Source organism: Cyanistes caeruleus, chromosome 2 (assembly GCF_971803275.1).
Source record: "Cyanistes caeruleus chromosome 2, bCyaCae1.hap1.1, whole genome shotgun sequence".
Taxonomy (NCBI): Eukaryota; Metazoa; Chordata; class Aves; order Passeriformes; family Paridae; genus Cyanistes; species Cyanistes caeruleus.
This window is the reverse complement of record NC_141702.1, coordinates 43386110-43405026: the sequence shown is the minus strand read 5'-3', so window position 1 is coordinate 43405026 and position 18917 is coordinate 43386110. Positions and strand designations below refer to the sequence as shown.

Here is an 18917-nt window from a genome sequence, read left to right as displayed (position 1 = left end):
GAGTTTATAGTATACTTAGAATTCTTTGAAATGCAGTGTGGAAAATGCAGCATGTATTTTTAAAGGATATTTTGGATGCATCCTTTCCATGACTCCTACTCTACTGTGAAACTTGTGTTTCCCTAACCAATTCATCTGTCTTTTATTCTCTTCATGACAGCCTCATACAAGTTTCTCATACAGTCGCCTAACGGAAAATCAGAGTTCTTCCTACTTAATTTTTCCCTCTTGTGTTCTTTCAGGTATTTTCACTTCTACAATACAGGGCTCCAGAATCAGCGAGTTTTATACGTACAAGACTCCTTGGATGCCGAAGCCAAAGTTTTTCTTGATCCAAATAAGCTTTCTGATGATGGCACTGTGGCCTTACGAGGTTAGTGAGACAGCAGTTCCTGCTGAGTAAGTCTCAGTCTTAGGAAGTTGAAAATTTAAGCAAAGTAATTACAATAGTCCTATGTGGATTTGTATGGTGTTTCAGAAGAATACTTCTAAATCCAGATTGTATCCACAGTTATCTTGGTTCAGTTTCCTGTAGTAGTAGCTTTCCTGTACCTATGAGGGGCGTACAAGAAAGCTGGAGAGGGACTTTTTACAAGGGCATTTAGTGATAGGAGATGGGCAAATGGTTTTAAACTGAAATAGGTTTAGATTAGATATTATGAAAAAATTCTTTACTGTGAGGGTGGCGAGGCACTGGAACAGGTTGCCCAGAGAAGTTGTGGATGCCCCATCCCTGAGAGTATTCAAGGCCAGGTTGGATGGACCTTTGAGCAACCTTTGTCTGGTGGAAGGTGTCCCAGTCTACAGCAGGAGGGTAGGAACTAGATGATCTTTAAGATCCGTTCCAACCCAAACCATTCGTGATTATATGATTGTTCTTGCTCCTGAGGACAACTAGATGGAATTGTGTCCTGAATCAGAATGGCCACTCATGTTCTTATGGGAGAGGATATATTGGTGTGGCACAGTGCAGCCTCTCAAAACTATCATGTCTGTGAAATGCAACTTTTTCTTAGATCAATTTTTGGTTGTTGCTTTCAGGTCTGTACAGGCCTGTGATAATTCAGTCTCTTCACCTGACTTAATTTGCAAGCATGAATTTGATCTTTATCAACTACAGTGGAACCTCTTCATTCCTCAGTGTTTGGATAAAGTGAAATATATATCACAGGTCTTAGCTGAGAATATTGGTAGTTAAACATTTTCATGCTAGTGGCAAAGTTTTCCAGTGACTTCAGTTTTCAGGGTTTTAAAGGGACTAGGTTTCAGTGACTCCATTTTTTAAGTGATATTTACACTATTTCAGGACACATAGGTTGCCACTCTTAGCTTCTTTGGTACTGTTTCTCTCTTAAAATTTTTGCTCAAGTTCTCTACCAGTGTTCATTTCATTTTCTAGCTCTTCCTGCCAAGTTCAGGGCAGTAGAAGAAATACAATTCAAACTATGATTCAGATGTTTGGCATAAGTTATATTACTGAACATGGATGCACTTACTGAGTATCTGCGTCTAAACTTGGATCTGTGAATGAATTGAGAAGTCACAGAGCCTGGAAAAGTCCTGTGAATCCCAAGTGATAGCAGATGTAGTGTCTTGCACTGTTTTTTAAAAAATAAACCTTCTCTTAGTGTTTGGTGAACATTTCCTTTAACTAGTATTTCAATTTGATCTCTCTTCATTTCTTTTGCTTCTGATTTCTTAGGTTATGCATTCAGTGAAGATGGTGAATATTTTGCATATGGCCTGAGTTCTAGTGGCTCTGATTGGATTACTATAAAATTTATGAAAGTGGAAGGTCCTGAGGATCTCCCAGATACACTGGAGAGAGTTAAATTCAGTTGCATGGCATGGACCCATGATGGAAAAGGCATGTTCTATAACTGCTACCCGGAACAAGATGGGAAAAGTGATGGTAGGTATGACCATTCTAATTGCATGCTATGTGGAAGCAAAATCACTTTTGCAGTGAATTGGAGCAACAAACAATTAGCTCTACAAATCTATTGAAATAAGTAGCTGTATTGGTTGTGCAATTAGAGATCAAATTATGTCTTGTATGGCCGAACCCTATGTTCAGTTAGTGGAAGTCGCTTCTTGTCTGCCTGCCCCTCTTTTTCTCATAAAAGTTTGATGCTCCTTTTCTTTTTCTCTGGGATGATTTACTTAGGTTCCATATTGTTTGTGGTATTGGCTAGAATCTGATGTCTGGTGGCAACTTACTTCGATCTTTCCCCTTACGCATTTGTGTGGGCATAGATAAACTGCTCTTGGAGATGGACCTCATGAATAGCAATGTGAGGCATAAGGTTTTTGTTGTTCAATCAGATTAATTCATGTGTGGTTCCCAGCAAAGCAAAACGAAATGTTTATGCTAGCAAAATTCAAGGAGCACCACACAAAGTGGAAAGACTTGCAGAGGAATATCATTAGGGAAGGAATTTAGCAGCTTTTTTTATAAAGCAGAGCTACTGAAAAATTTCTTCTGGAGATGTGCTCTTTGTTAAACTGGAGAGAGCCTGAATTTTGCCTCTGTATTTTCTTTTGAAGCCTATAATTTTGCCAGACTTGCAAGATAGATTCCAGCCTTGGAAAATATTGCAAGAATGAAATTTTAAAAAAAAAATTAATCAAGTGGCACCTCATGCAGTGCTTTAAAATACATCACTTTTATATTTTCAGCAAATGCAAGTATGAAGGTTTCTAGAAATGTTAATTAGCAGTAAACCTCCCCTTAGTTGCTCTGGGTGAAATAGAAATGAAAGTTTCAACGGAGGGTGGCAGGGATTCTTGTTTTTTTTTTTGCATCACTTGCTCTTATTTCTAAAAAACAAAGCTTGAAATGATAAACCTTCAAATTTCAAGAAGGTATTATCAACAATAAAAGGAAAGGGTTCCTGTTTAAACAGGTTTCCAGCGTGAAATTTTATCTTGTTTTGTAGGGGGGTGTTTGTTTGGAGGGGAATGGTTGTAACTTGGAACCATTTCAGAAGAGAAGTTCTCTCCTCTGAATTTCTCTTTTGTATACAAAGGGATACAGAAGTTTCTAAGGGTTCCATATGATTGTTGCATTTCTTTGAGAACTTGCTGGTTTAAATATCTGCATTTCACTAGGCACTGAGACCTCCACTAATCTGCATCAAAAGCTGCATTATCATGTATTAGGAACTAACCAGTCAGAAGATATCCTATGTGCTGAATTTCCTGATGAACCAAAATGGATGGGTGGAGCTGAGGTATGGTAAACATCCTGCACCACATCACTGTCATGATCTGTGTTTTAGATTCTAACAACTAATAGCAGATATTATTTTTAAAACATGTTGTTAAAAGAACACTTTTTATTAGTGTTGTAGAGTTGACAAATAAACTAAGAATCATTGATTAGGAATTTCTGAAAATAAGACTGCCTAATTTGCTTTAAATCACTCCTCCAGCCTGCAATGACACAATCAAAAACTCTTTTTCACTGAGATCATTCTGCCTGATACACATTCCGAGACAGAGAACATCATTTGATGGATGATGGGTCACTGTTCTTGTTTCTTATTGGTTAGTGTTTAGCCCCAGCTTCTAATTCCTGTGCAAAAACCTTATTCTAATAGTCAGCATGTCTGGATATTCCCTGCCACGTATTTATTTGGTTATATTTAATTTTGCAATGTCTTCCCTGAAAAATAAATATATTTGTTCTTCTTAATTGAGGAATGGAAATACACAGGTCAAAATACGTTAATACTGTGTGTGTAACTGGAGAACTCTTAAGTTTCCCTACAGCAAGTTTTATCAGCACACATATGGTACAGACTGTGTTATTGGAAATGGAATTAATTTCCTAAGTTTATTTTGTTGAACTACTACTATATAGTGCGAAATCCCAGTAAACCTAATTAATGTATTTTATTCCCCATATTAAATTTAGTGATGTGCAGTTGAGTGCACTGTTTTGAAGTGATGGTCATTCCATTTATCAGGGAGCTGACGTTTTTCTTGTGGACGAATACTTCTAATACTCTGTACTCTCTTGCCTACTATGTTTGATAAGACATTTTGTTTCTATAGTCTCTATTTTGTCTGACACTTTTGAAGAATATTAAGTGTTTTTAGCCTGGTTTGGAGTACTCAGTTCCTACGTACTTTTCTCTGTGATAACCTCTTTTGAAAAATGTGATCATCAGTTTGTATCACTTTCCAACACATGAACCCATCAAAATGTTAGGGGTGTCTTTACTGTAGGTTGCCAGAAAACAAAGGTTCTTTCAAAGAATTTGAACAGTGGGATTTAAAATGAGACAGTAAGTGAGAATATGAAGAGCTTCCCAGCAAAGTGACACTGTGCTTTCTCTAACAAATCAGACTTAATCTGTAGGTTCTGCAAATAACCACAACCTCATTTACACAATCTCATGTATTCATGAAACATTTTTTAGCAACTGGCCTGAATATCAATGTAAGCTTGCAAATGGGACTTGAGGTTTTTTTAACGGTTCAAAAACCAGTCAGTTTGGGTTTAAGTGGCAATAAAATGGAATTTGGACACTGTTATGCTTATTTTTCCCTAGTTCCATAAATAAAGGGGTTTTTTTGGTGACAAATGTTCTGTAATGATGTACCCCTTATTAACATTAGTGATGCTTATTATTAGTAGGAGTAGTAGTAGTATTAGTACTCCTTTTCTGTATCATGTGCTCAACTACACATGTTGTGAAGGCAAATTCATGTTTCATGTTGCAGTCTGATTAATTAGACTTTTGCTTTAGAACAGGGGGTTAAAGGAATGTAGCAGAGCTGAGTTCTGAAACCACTGGTGTTGAACAGCCCCAATACTATTGTGGAAGTGGGAAGGACAGTGCATAGAGAAACACCTTCCTAATGTGGGGTTTTGTTTAATAAATTGATGTTACAGGATGGGTAGGGCTGCTTATGTTGGTTTTCATGGACCTCTAGGAGACATAATAAACTTCCAGAGATACTGGTATTTAGGAAGAAAGGCTATTTTAGGGAGGAGTGGAAATACAGTAATTCACCTCTGCAAATAATGATTAACTTTTCTAAGTGAGAATACTTTAAAACAGTTAGTATTCTGAGGTTGTGCTGTGAGCTCCAGCTGTAACACATGGCTCTGCTGTAGTGATACTGATTAAAAAATGTTTTTTGATGGTCAGGAGAAAAATATTCTGCAATTAAAAAAAACCCAAAACAACAAAACCCAAACCAAAACAGTGCAATTGCAAAACGTGGTTTCATCCTTGGGCAATGGGTAAAAGTCTTCTTTTCAGCCTATTCCAACAAGTTTTCTGGTCAGTTTTTCTAAGTGTTTGAGAAAGCAGAAGACCACAAAGTAATAGGGGAAAAATTAAGATACCATTAGTCAAAAATCAAATTATATGCCTGTTTGGTGCTGTCCTGAATATACTTCCTTGGTGCTAAGCTGCTGCTATAGATTTTAAAATACAACTTTGCACAGCTCAACACGTTATAAAATGCATGCTTTCTTTCATGTGTTCCTGTCACATAAATTAAAAAATGTTTTAATTTCACAGCTTTGCTAGTGCCACTAGTTAGAGAGATTGTTTTACCCAAGCTTCAGTGAAAACAGTTGAATTATGGTGTGGGTTTTCTAGTCTTAAGTACCAAGCCTTTCTCTACGGTGGGGGGAAGAGTTGAACTTTCATACCTAGGTTTGAACAGAATTTGCAGATCTTGCAACCAAGGTCAAAGAAGACAAATAGTTCGCTTGCAAGTGAAAAGCACCTGACAAGGAGATCCTTCAGAGACTGCAAAATTAATAATGTTGCCATGATGCTTCATAAAAAATAACCTCCGGTGCACTGTAGGGAGTCAGAGTGGTTTGTATTCTCAAGATCTGAATGATCAGAAACTAGATCATTCATAAGGACAAAAGAGCATTGTATAAAATTTTGTCAGCTTAATATATTTACAAGACAGTATGCAAGCAAATAGCTCCACGGTTCTTTTCCTTATTATACATTCAACACCAGCCCTAAGTATGCTTGATTTAAATAAAATCTGTGCTGCTGAAAATGCTGTTGGCAAAGAAATATAGATGCATTTCCAGCTCTTCACTTGAATGGATTGTTTGTGAGGAAAAATATTGTTTATTGTTAGTCAGATATGTAAGTTTTGTAAAAGAGGCTATCAAATCTTTTAATTAGTCTAGAAAAAGCATATGCATTTCTGGTACAGATTCTGGAATGGTGGGAGAGTTGTGATGAGCAAGGATAGAATTTAATTGAATAGCAGCCCGGCAGAGGGCACTCTGGTATGAAGATTTTTAAAACCTTGGAAATGTCATACGTCCTCTGGGAAAACAGGGGCTTCCCATGCTTCTCTGTTGAAGTAGCATTTTCTTTCTTCTTCTCCAGACTGAATAAACATATCTCTCTTTCACAGACGGACTGTTATTCTCAAAGTTAAACAATAAGTTATGTAACAGTCTTTCACAGTTGGTAGTGCAAGAAGTCCCTGTGGTACCACACCAGGAAAGTAAACGGAACAGAAAGGAGTGGGTGAGGAGAACCCTCCTATCCCAGTTCTGCCAGCAGTAAAATAAGTACAATTTTTCATGTTTTTTAACAATCACTGTGCACTGTCTCTGAATTGACAATTTATTTTTTTTTAATTCTTAATTTTATATTTAGAGCTGTCAGTTAATATCAATGGTTCTAAACCAGGGGGATGATCTTGCCCGTGAAATTCAGAGCACAGAGAAGTAGGCTGTGCCAGATGTGTGCTGGCTATAGTGTTTTCACTGCAGCAGTGCAGAAGCATCCACAAGGGGAAAGTGAGCAGCATGGAGGGGAAGGGCTGAAAACATTGTCATTTTGCTCTAGTGAGACACACGCTGCTGGGTAAAACAGGGCTGTGCAAATTTTTCTAAAGCCTTACACTGTCTTAGTCGAGAATGAATCTTGAATAGAAGCCTAGTATTAATATCTTCCTGCAGCTCTGGCAGTAGGCCCAGAGAATTTTACTCTTAAGAAAAAGGCAGGTAATCATGGCTGCACATGGCACTACGGGAGCTGATAATCTCTTACATAGCCAGGTTCCAGATGCTTTGGTGCTTTCCTTGCTCAAAAGCAAGCTGAAAGCCACAGTAAAATATGTGTGTGATGTTTGTTACCCCAGAAAGCTACTGATTTTATTCTGTGCTAGACTTAGGAAAGAGAATGCATGTAAATATGTGTGTACATATTGCTGTGTTTCTCTTTAGAGCAAGGCTGCCTGGTGTTCTGTTGGAATTGTAATAGTCATAAGCACAATATTCTAGGGTCAAAATCCCTTTTCTCTGGCTTTGGTAAGCTCTCTCAACCCCAAAGTTACCAGAGGCTCAAAAGTTTATGGTCAGAATAGAAGTGCTCTTTATCTCAGCACATTGTATCTAAAATCCAAGAATAAAAACCCAGCTGGAATAAGGGATTTGAATGAATGCCCAGAGCAGGTTTTCTAACCTGGTGAGTGTGTGGATAGAGCACATCAGAATGTTGTTTGCATATAACTGTGTCCACATCCTGCATAAAGTGTGTCAGGCCTGCACCTCAGAATATAGGAAGGGGATTATATTTGACCTCATCCTGAAATTACGCATTCCTGTGATCACCCATCATTAGGTTGATGATGAAATCTGGTTGATTCTGAAACCAGTACTCTGCAAACAGAAAACAAAGCAACACCTTTATAGCCTGAGAGCAGCAGCTTCAGGTGGCTTGGGTTGTGCGGACAGAAAGCTCCCAAGAGGTTGATTTGTGAGAGGGAATTCGTGCCCCATCCTCAACATCTCAGAATACTGTGAGAACATAAAATGTGATAGGAGCTATTTGCAAGCTTCAGTGACTTTCTGGCACCACTGCAATGATAATATCAGAATATAGCTATCGGTTTCCTTTATTAAAAAGACAACAAACCAGTACCACACCCCACAACCCCCACAAAAACCCACAACCCTTTACAAAAGGGTTTCCTATTCTAGGAAAGAAAATAGCTTTAATTTTTCTAATAAAAAGTGAGATAATAAAAGTGGAATTTGAAAGGCTAGGAGACAACTGTGGGGGTTCTTTGTCATCATGCAGGCAGATCTTTGCAGCACTGGTGCATGTGCACATCTGTGATAGTAGAACACTTGAGGCTGTTCACACAGTGTAATTACTCTTTACTTGCCAAATGTTTCAGCAGATTTTTCAGTAATTTTATTTTTTCTCTGTAGAACCCACATGCTTTGTGGGTATTTGTTCTTAATATTTTTTCTTTGTTCATCTGATAGAAAGCTTAAAAATACTCATAAACAACAAAAGAGGTAATTTCTGCAGCAAGTGAAAGGTTTCTTGCATGTAAATTCTTCTTAGTGGGGTCATATCCAGGGTCAGTGGTGTTACATAAAAGTCTTTGTGCAGTATATATCTAAAGTTAAGGAAGTAATTGCTGTCATGAATCTGTTTTACTGTGGTGACTGGGTGCGTTCCTAAATAAGTATTTTTTTAAAAAAATATATTCAGTTACTCTAGGTGGTTTTAAGCTGTTACATCCATAGCATATAGTGAAAATTGTAGCAGTGTGAAAATCCAGCTTATTGATGCAATGAGTTTTTAGTTCCTAGTTCTTAATTCCATGTGTTGCATGGTTACATCTTTATTGCCACACATCTTTCTTTTTCTGGATGATCTGATCTTTCATGGCTGGGTACGTTACAGTTAGTAATTTGACCTTTTAGCTCTGTTGGAAAGCTTTGATTCTGTCTGTGATTTTTGTGAACTTTAATTTTTATTTCTTTTTTTTTTTTTGTATGTGATTCATTTGCTGTGCTTCATTGGAAATGCATTAGATAGCAATGACAATTGCTCAGTTTCATATGCAAAGGGTACCAGTGCATGAAGAGCAGTAGTTTGTGAAATAACTGCAGATGCAAATCAGATTGTAGATTACCAGAATGTTAATGCCTGCTGTTAAGAAGAGAGTTTATCTTTTTCTCAACACAGGCATAGGATTTAATAATTGAATTTTATTTATTTTATTTTTAGTACCTTGTTAGACAGAAACAGATTATGCAGTTATTAGGTTTTTTCCACCTTGATTATAAAAAAGGGGAAAGGTATTAAAACTTTTGCACTTATTATCTATAAAGGAATGACGTGTATAATTATAAAGCAATAATAATTGCCTTAATAGAATATAACATTATCTAAGGGCCCCTACTTGTGAATTAAGTATAGAGAGCTCTTCTGTATCCTCAGTCTGGCAGTGGTGACTGTCCAGGTAACATCCACAAAACTTGCATTAATATTTACTGTTGGCATGCACATGACTTAAAAGTAGGGCACTCTAATATCTCTCATATTGACATTTTAGTTGAGCGATACATAAAACCAGGAAGTCTAAAAACCGAACAGCTTTCTTGTGTTCATTCTTTTTTGTCGTTGTTTGTTCAATTATGTATGAATTTTTGGTCTGAAATCTGCTGCTGCTGCTGCTAGACAAAATGTTTCATTTTGTTTTTTCTGTGGCTCCTCATAAGCCTTTTGCAGTTCCTTATATGGCTTGTATAATGAATTAGTTGTATTTTGTAACAAAAGATGAGATTTGAGTGGTTAGAAGATTCTTTTTCTAATTAGACTTCCAAATAATTTTTCTTATTTTGGTGTTTATTACAGTAAAGTTACGGGTAAACCGCTTCTTGTCTTAAAGTTTGTCTTAGCAGTGGTTTCTGTTCATCAAAATGGAGAGAACACGTAACACTGAAGCAAAATTGCTAGGCAAAAAAAAAACAACTCAGAGAAAACACTCCACTATAAACCAAAATGCTACTATAAATGAGGATTTGAAGGTTTTGATGCTTGACAGCCTATATAAAATAGTAGTTGGGACTAGAGCTATCTTAGTGATACTGTTGTGTATGTTTGTAATGTTGGTCACAAGAAATATTTAAGAAATAGTAGATCTAACAAACTCAAAATTGCCAACTGACTGAATGACAGTAGTAATGAAACTAAAACCTACATACCAACATCAGCTCTTTGAAATAATCCTTCCTTTACTAGTCCTGAGTTAGAGATTACTGTGTTTATGCCAGTAAAATCATTGTTATGCTGAAGGTTTTTAAAAGCTCCAGTTGAAAGGCTACAGGATTTCTTCTGTCCTGTTTTGACAGATACTAAATATTGTTTTAAGAAGTGCAATTGCTTTATCGCCTGCTTACCTTTTACCAGTGTGTGTTATTTGAAATTATGGTAATTATTTTAAGGAGGGAAATGTACATTGACTGGCATTCCAGATCTCTCTCAGAAATTCTTGAGATATGTTTCCTTTTCATCTTAAATGTGGGAAACCAGGTCTGATGTTGCAGCTGTCCCTGTTATGCTGAACCATGAATGCATTCTGATATTGAGTGAGGTACTAGTAAGAAATTTCAGTTCATATATTTGTGAGCCAAGAGCAGGAATTGCAGCTCAACTCAGGAAAATGATGTAGCAGTGTAAGAGTAATTCAAATGATAGTTGATAAGTCCTATTTCCTTTTGCCATCCTGAAACCCTGACTCTTGCCTGTTTGCAGTGTAGGGTCAGTGGCATTTGGGCTGTGATTACACATTCTTCAGTGCTGCAGTCTGAGCTGCCTTGAGCAATCTCTGCCCCTGTTATTCATGTTTCCAGCTGTTTGCTGCTGTGTGTTAGCTTGGCCATTTGTGCAACTGAGCAGTGAACTGATTGAGATACTAATCTGGCAGAGGGGCTTCTTCTATTCTTCTTTTTCAATTGTGGATTGTTTAAGTTTTTTTCTTTCCCCTTCCCCTCCTGGATTCTTTGTTTTGTTTGTTTGGATGTTTTGTTTCCTCTGGATTCTTTCTTCTTTTCTGTTTATCAGAGGTTTAAATTTTTGGTTTTTATTTTAAAATGCAATTTTTTCTGTTGGATCAGTTCCCTGAACTGGTTTACTTAACAAATGCTGGATGCTTGTACTGGCACGACATGGGCAATGAACTTGCATGGACACAAGCAACTACAGCAGTATGAAGGGCTAGAGACTGCATAAGCTGATGCTGCTGCCAGGATTGCTTATCAAACTGTAACTTTGCGATATGGATGTCTAAATCTGCAGTATAATACGGAACATTTTGGTATGCTGCAGTCAACCATCCTGTCCTGTTTCTGTCAAATTCTTTTGGGTTGTAGAACTCACTGGTATAAGAATAGTTTTAGTGATAGAGACACGTAATTGGTATCCCACCAGCAAGATGCTTTGGGAATTCTTACTTCAAGTTAAACATAAACTGCTATCAACTCTTTAACTAGTCCAGCTGGGTATATGGAAGGAAAAATTAGATGTACTCAGATTTGCTGTCATCAGATATTCTGAATTGCCCTTGCAACAACATCAGAAATTTGCAAATCTCTGTTCTTTCTTGGGTAAAGTTATTAGTCCTCTCCTAACAGTTTTATTCAGAGAATCAAAGAATAAATTTATGTGGGTTCTGACTGTGACTAAAAGAGTTTTTGTGTGTCATACTCTTGAGTTCCACTGAAATCAGTATTTTTATATACAACTTAAAATTATTTGTTAAGTTTTTTCAGTAGGTGAGGAAGTGAAGGGAGCCGGGTGCTTTCACAAGTATGGACAGATGTTTAAGCAGCATATGGCAATCATTTTCTTAATTAAAATTTACACCTGCAATTATTGCTTATCTAAAACCACTGAAGATGTGTCTTTCAAGAAAGATCACCTAATCTTGATTTCCATTGCTGAATATACTTGGTTCTAGGAAGGAGAAGGCAGAATATCTCAATTTTGCAGGCTGCCCTGTTAAAGATGTCTTTGCTGTTTCATATAATGGAGTGTTTTTTGGCTACAGTAGGAATCTTAGGTGTTCTTTTCTATTTATCTTGTAAGCTTTCAGCTGTATGGACTTTTTTTGTGGTATAATTTGCTCTTAACAAAATGCCTGTAAAAATATGATTTGGAAATACTCATTTGGGGATTGTTTTTATTTCGAGGCGTGTTTGGTTGTTGGGTTTTTTTGTTAACTTTCATACACTGAAATACGTTTCTGTTCTACTAGGTTCCTTTCTTCTGTCTTTGAAATTGTGGATCTGTTGGAATAGGTGTATAATTGGAACCCAGTTCTTCTGAAATTTATTTTGCACAGCTCATTCTACATGTGTTTTGCATAACGAATGTTGCAAATACAAACTGAAATATATGTAAGAAGTAATTTCATTATAAGAATTGTTTTGAAGCTGTGTATAGTGCCAAGTGGAAGATTTCGAGAACCCATATTTGTATTTTGTGACTAGAGGTTTAAATTTCCAGTAGATATGGTCATATAAGAATGTGGGCACTAAACAGCCCTTCTCTATCAGCTCTGTTAATAAAACATCAAAATTTGGTAATTTTGAAATATGCTCATAACAGCTCAGTCAGGAGAGGGAGACTTTTTGAGTTGATGACTTCTTGTTACTTTTTGCCTTTCCTTGTTGGACTTGCACTTTCAAAAGCTTTGTCAAGACATGTAGGACGTTTGCAAAGCCTGAGTAGCAAGAAGGATTGATTGATAACCTTCTGTACTAGCAGACACCATTTCAGAAATTCTGTTGTGTGTGTACATGCATGTGCAAAAGTGAACCAAGAAGATTTATCAGATCATTTATAATGTGGTTGTAGCTTGTAATGTTTGTTTAACAGCAGCACTAGATTTTTCTGCATGTGTGAACTCACTTTTCAAGTTGGACTTCTTTCTTCCAGCGGGTGAATTGTCTTTAATTTTTCTGTAACTTCTTACAGGTGTCGGATGATGGTCGATATGTCTTGCTGTCTGTCAGAGAAGGCTGTGATCCAGTGAACAGACTGTGGTACTGTGATCTACAGAAAGAGTCTCAGGGTATAACAGGTATGTGTTGCTCTGTAAGTTTGCTTCCTTTTAAGATGATGTGAGATTTGAAATACCTTATGTTTGAATGAAAAAAAATATATATAGCATATATATTCAAAACCATGTATTGCTTAACCACAATTAAATTAGATAAAATAAGCACTGCTAGCATTCCGTTTTCTGTTATGCATCAGTTGATGGAAAACTCCATTCTTCATTCTGTAGTATGTTTAAAAGGTCACAAGGAAAAGTTGGTATAGTATAAGCAGCTGTACCAGTGTATGTTCCATTTCATTCTACCCCAGTAAAAAACATGTTTAAACTTTTTTTTGTATTTTAAAAATTTCACGTATCTTCCTTCAAATGCTGATAGCGCCTTTTTTCAAAAAGTGACTGGCTTATAGATAACATTTTTTTCTATGTATAGTGCTAGGAAATAAAAATCCTCCAGTGTTATTTGGTAGCACCATTGTTACTACAGTAGAAGTATCAACTCAAATTTCAAATCTGCTTTCATGAAGTGCTCCTTCCTTCCCTTCTAGTTGGAGTAGCCTTTGGCTTTTGTGCATTAGGCTTTGTAGCCACAGTGGTACAAGCCAAAAGTATGGCACTTTACATTCTATGGCTGTTGTTAATGGTTGACATAGATAGCTGGTTTACTGATTGGTGGTTTTGTATTTCCAGAGTGTTGGATTATTGAAAGGTATTTCTTAATATATGTTTTGCACAGAACGCTACTTAGCTCTTTTGATTCTTTCAGCTTCTCTCTGGAAACTTCAGAAACAGAATAAATATTGCTGTAGCTCTTTGTTGAACATTGAATCTCAAGGAACTTGTTCTGTTGTTTATTAGAATATTGAGGGGACACTACTGCTGACTTGTCTACAACCAAACTTCAGCCAAGGCTGCCAGCAGCTTCCACGTGCCCAGCCAGTTCTTTGTTGTTTGTACATACCGGATCAGCCACGGCACCTTTCTTTCTCTGGCTCTGTGATCACCTTGGGCAGTTATCAAGGCACTGTAGAATTCTAGATTGCTTAAGCCCTAGATTACATCATCCTTCCACAGAGAAGACATCACAGAGGCTAGAATTTTCACTGTCAGGAGTATGACCAGTGAACATGAGTATTCTTCCAGTTGTCTGAAGAAGGCATCATGTACTTCTTCAAATTAGGAAGTCCAAAGCATGTACTACTACATATAGTACACTACTACTACGTGCTCTATAGCACATAGTAGTATATATACCACTACAGTAGTACTCATGCTGGCCTGCCTGTTAATCTTAACCTGTGAGCTATTGACCATCTCCTGAACTGTCCCAAGACAGAACTCCACAAATTCCAGCTGTTCTTTCACATAAAAGACAGCTCACCTCTTCTGCTTGCCAGTGTGTCCTTATTAAACAGCCTTTATCTGTCTGTGAGCTATCCTACCATGTCTCCATTATCCCAATGAGGTCATAGTCCAGAAACTGCACACAGACTTCAAACTCCTCTGTGTTCCCATGTTGTGTGCATCAGTGTAGAGGCAGTTCAGGCAGGCACCCAAGTGTGCTGATTTCTCAGTACAGGTTTGAGAGCTTTCTCCATGAGGCTGTTCTGCAGGCACTTCCTCCTTTACATGGCTATGCTTGGAGAGAATCTAATTCAGCTCTGTTTTGTGGATTGCTGTGTCTCTTTCATTGTTACCACTCAGGCCCTTGGCTTGCCTTTCACATCTTCCTTACTTGTTCAGGAATCACTTTCTCCTGTTTTTTCTGTTTTAAAGCTCTGCTTACTGGATTGTCTAACCTGCAAGGATCCTTTTGCCTTGCTTCATCCAGTAGACAGCAGTGCAGCAATAGTACAGAATGGGGTAACCTAGAATTGCTGCTGGATCATTAGTTTTTCACTTGGATGTGTATGGATGAATGTCTCCTGTTCCTTATTTGTGGCCTGCTTTCTATGGAAATAATATGGAGATACTTAATCCCACTTTGCTTTTGACCATTGGCTTCTGAACGCAATCAATGGTAATGGAAAAGCAGGAATCCCAGTGGCCCAACTCTCACAAGAATGTGTGGGAGGTCAGTTGGCCAGGCAGAGGTGAGAACATAAGATTGTGGCATAAATTTAATCTTGTTATACCTTGAAGACTCACTCAAGTGAGAACCGTTATGGATACCTGAGATGTGGAGAAGGCTTCAGAAGTTTTTGTCATCTTAAACTTAAGCCACTTGCGGTCAAAGTTCTCTCCCCTGTGGGTTATCAAAGATATGAAAGTCTATGAAGATTTGTCTGCCAGCTTTGATATTTGTAACTGCTCTCTCCTGTGAATTCTTGGATGACACTCTGTTTACGCGAAATCTTAATATGAATTGAGTTAGAATGTCAAATGACTATACAAACCCATACACCACTAGGTTCCACTGTTTCCAGTATTCAGAGACTTGTGTCTCCTTGTTGCATACAACACTCTGTCTCACTTGTACTCACTTAAGAGGACTTTGAAGATGCACCCTTCCTGTGCATCTGCTTACTTGGATCATTACGGTATTCAGCAGGCTTTTGTCATCACTGGGAGGCTGTGGTGACCTGAGACGATCAAGTTTCAGAGCCCGTCTGTAGATTAGAAGGAACAGTTATAAGCAATGACCTTCCTGAAGAGCTCCTTAAACAACCTGTTTTCCATTCTGATTTTTCCCAGAAGTGCCAATTGTAAGTCGTAGATAATTCATAATGTGTTAAATAAGTGTGTTCTCAGACTTGAAATAAAGTCTAACAGCTGTAAAGTGCAGAGAAAGTGCACTGGAATATCATAGTCAAGTAATATTGGCTGATAGGGAGGTGTATGATTTAAAGGACCTGTAGGGTGGACAAGTGGAGTAATTCTGTTTAGTTTTAAACTTGTAAACATGTTTCCTTGAGTGGGCTATTGGCTGAGTTGGGTATGTGATAACAAGGCTAAGTTGCTCTAAGCCATATGTTTATCAAAAAGCTGTTACATCATTGACTGCTTTGAAATCCAAAGTGGATGAGATGAGAAATTAATTTTCTTACCTTATGCTGTAAGGAATGACTCTGCTTGCCAAAATTCTGAATTGCCAAATTCTGTGTTGGAGGTGAAGTGAAAATCACCTCCAGATGTAGATGTGATAAAATGGTGGACTGAATGTACCTGTTTAGAGCATTAACTGAGGCTCCTACTCTCCTGTGCTCCCTCAGGATGATTCAGTCCATGTGAAATACAGGTATCTCTCTGGACAGATTTGGATCCCTGTGCCGATTGGAAAAGATTCCCATGGCTTGTAGCTCACATGCTTCTAAGATTAAAGGGAGAAAAAGAAAAGAGAGCTACCACAAAACTGAAAGCAAATTGAAAAAAATTAAAGCAGGAACACTTCTTCTGTGGCATCTGAAATAAAGTACAAACTAGGGGGCAGAGAGAAAATGGTCTGATTAAGACACAGATATTTGTGAAGAAGCTGTCAGGAAAAAAAAGAATTAGCAGGACTATTTGAGTGAATATTAGTTATTTCAGAAATTGTACTGACTGGTGAAGAAGGAATGAGGGAAATTGAAAAATGAGAGAAAATGGATGATGGTATTATAGGTAGCCTATGATCTAGCCAATAACACATCTGATACAGATGCTGTTTTAAGGACAGAGTGATTTGGCAACTCCAATTTTGTAACCATAAAGAAGAGGTGAAATAATGTTGGATAGGCTCTGATTATTTCAGTCAAAATGCTTTTACATCCTGGAGGTGCTTGCTGAAGACAGAGATGCAGATAAGTCTGAATTTGCAACTGAAAGCTGAAAATGACCATTAAATTCTTAAGTTACTTATTTTACTTACTACTTAGTTACTTATTTATACTAGTTTTTAACACCTTGTTAAAGTGATACTGACTAAACTGCTTCCTGGATTATTGAAATTGGTTGACCAAGGAAAGTTTCTGTCAAGAGACAGGACTATGGTTTTGTAATGAAGAGGAAAAAAGTAATGGAACTAGTAATCAAGGGAAAGGACTGAATAAATGAAATGTACCTCAAAGCTGAAGGGGCACAACTGATATTGCAGTCTTGTAGTAATTTTGTACTGAGGCTATTCTGTCCCTTTCTTCTTTTTTTTCCTCCTTCCATAGTAGACCTCTTACATCTGTGTCCCTTATATCACTTCCAGTGTTTGGACCTGTCCTTTAAAATTCCAGAGGCTAGTTATAGAAATGTCCTTAATACTATGTAATTTCTTTGAGATACATGAGAATTTAAGTCCTGTTTGAGTAGCAGGTCAGGATAAACGCACATGTGTATATTTATGGACTAAAGCCACACTGTGATTGTAGATGCTCCTGTGCTTAGTGTTCTGACTGTATCATTCTGCAGCAGCATCCTGGCTGTAGCAGCAAAGATGAGTAGGCAGATCTGACTTCCCTTGTCTGGATGGAGCAAAACAAAGGTTAGGACTTCCCTCAACTATGAAGGGATCACGATAATAAACTATTCCTGACATAGGCATTTTATAGGCCAGTTACCTGTTATTAGCTCTTCTTGTACTGAATAGCAATATTGTGGTTTCTAGGTTGAGGCCCTTGGATTCAGTGAAAGCCATTTGTGTTTCCATGAAATGATTCGTAGTTTGGATCCCTTTGACACAAAGGGATCCAGTAAGCTGTACAGCTTATTTAGTGATTGTTTTTATATTTTGTATTTGTACATTTATATTTTCTATTTGTATAGTGATTGTTTTTATAATTTTTTTCTCATTTCACTGAGGACTTAAGAAAAAGATTTTGAAAACTTCATGCAATCTGGCAATATTGCACTGGATATATAGAGCTTGGTATGTGGCAGATTTCATATGTTCAAATAAAAATTTAAGTATGCTCTTTCATGTATACACTTCATTGATATAGTTTTTCATTATTTTCATTTTTGGGACTTGTTTGATTTAGCTGAACTAGTCTACTTCAACATGCAGCTGGACATATAAAATTATATACTTATTAACTATTTCAAGTCTAGTGTCAAGAAATTTCTCATACTTCTGAATTTATTTGTGTTGTTAAGTCATACTTTAGAAAGAGTAAATGCTCTGTACTTAAGGGTTGTTAGAATTAAAGTTAGCTAGCTCATTTGTGGACTTTGTTTCTAACTTACTGTAGGTTAGAAATGTGGCACAATTTTTAAAAAATATTTTTACCTATATGTTAGGAGACCTTGGTCAGAATAAGTTGATTTTGTCTGTCTGAGAGACAAAAAAAAGGCCTTTTTCCGCAAATAACACAGTAGCTGGTTGAATTATTTTGCTTAAATTTGCAGGGTAGAGTGGGGAAGCAAAGTGAAAAGGGAGGGATATTCATCTTGGGAAAAGAAAGAAGAAACAGGAGTGCAAAATTAAAAATGTGTGGAAGTAAAAATGCTTAATAGATGTCTGCCTGATAGAACTTGGAACATGGCTGTGAATTCAGGGATGAGTCAGCTGCTGTGGGAATCATCAAGCAATACAATATAGCCCATAACAAGCTTACAGGAGCTCAGATATTTCTTTCCCCAGTAGGTGAAAGGAACATGTATTCTTCCGTTTTTACTTACTTATGTTTTTATAGCAAAAAAATATTTCCTTTTTAAATTTCAAATTAAATTCAACAGTTTGTGGCTGTTTTGAAAAGATTCGTCCAACCAGATAAGCTCATTTAGTCAAAAAAACAAAGCTGTAAACCCCTTTTTTGCCTTCTTAAATTGTGAACTTCTTCCATATTTATGCTCAATTACATGCCTATCCTATTTTTGCTGTCTGTCTAGACAATACAAACAAAAAAGTAAATTTGCGCCTTTTCAATCCGAGACACTGGGAGGGAAGATCCAGATTGTTCCACAAGAAATAGAACAGAATAATTTTGTTAACAATCTAAAGTAAATTGCTTTGATGAAGAGGAAACCTCTGGTTTAACTGTCTCACAGATTATCTTTTTATGAAATATGGTTTGTCCAATATTTGCCACTTAATTATTGCTTTAGTAATCTTGAGTTAATGCATTTCATTACCTTCCTGCATA

General features: G+C 37.1%; 1 protein-coding gene across 1 annotated transcript in view; it reads left to right on the top strand.

The window, feature by feature from the left end:
• The window catches only part of PREP (prolyl endopeptidase), an 84383-nt gene that overhangs the window by 8216 nt on the left and 57250 nt on the right, over positions 1-18917 (top strand). The window contains exons 4-7 of the mRNA XM_086876682.1: positions 243-373; positions 1703-1912; positions 3112-3233; positions 12786-12891. Coding sequence (XP_086732808.1) covers positions 243-373; positions 1703-1912; positions 3112-3233; positions 12786-12891 — 569 coding nt within the window. The remainder of the gene's footprint in view (positions 1-242; positions 374-1702; positions 1913-3111; positions 3234-12785; positions 12892-18917) is intronic.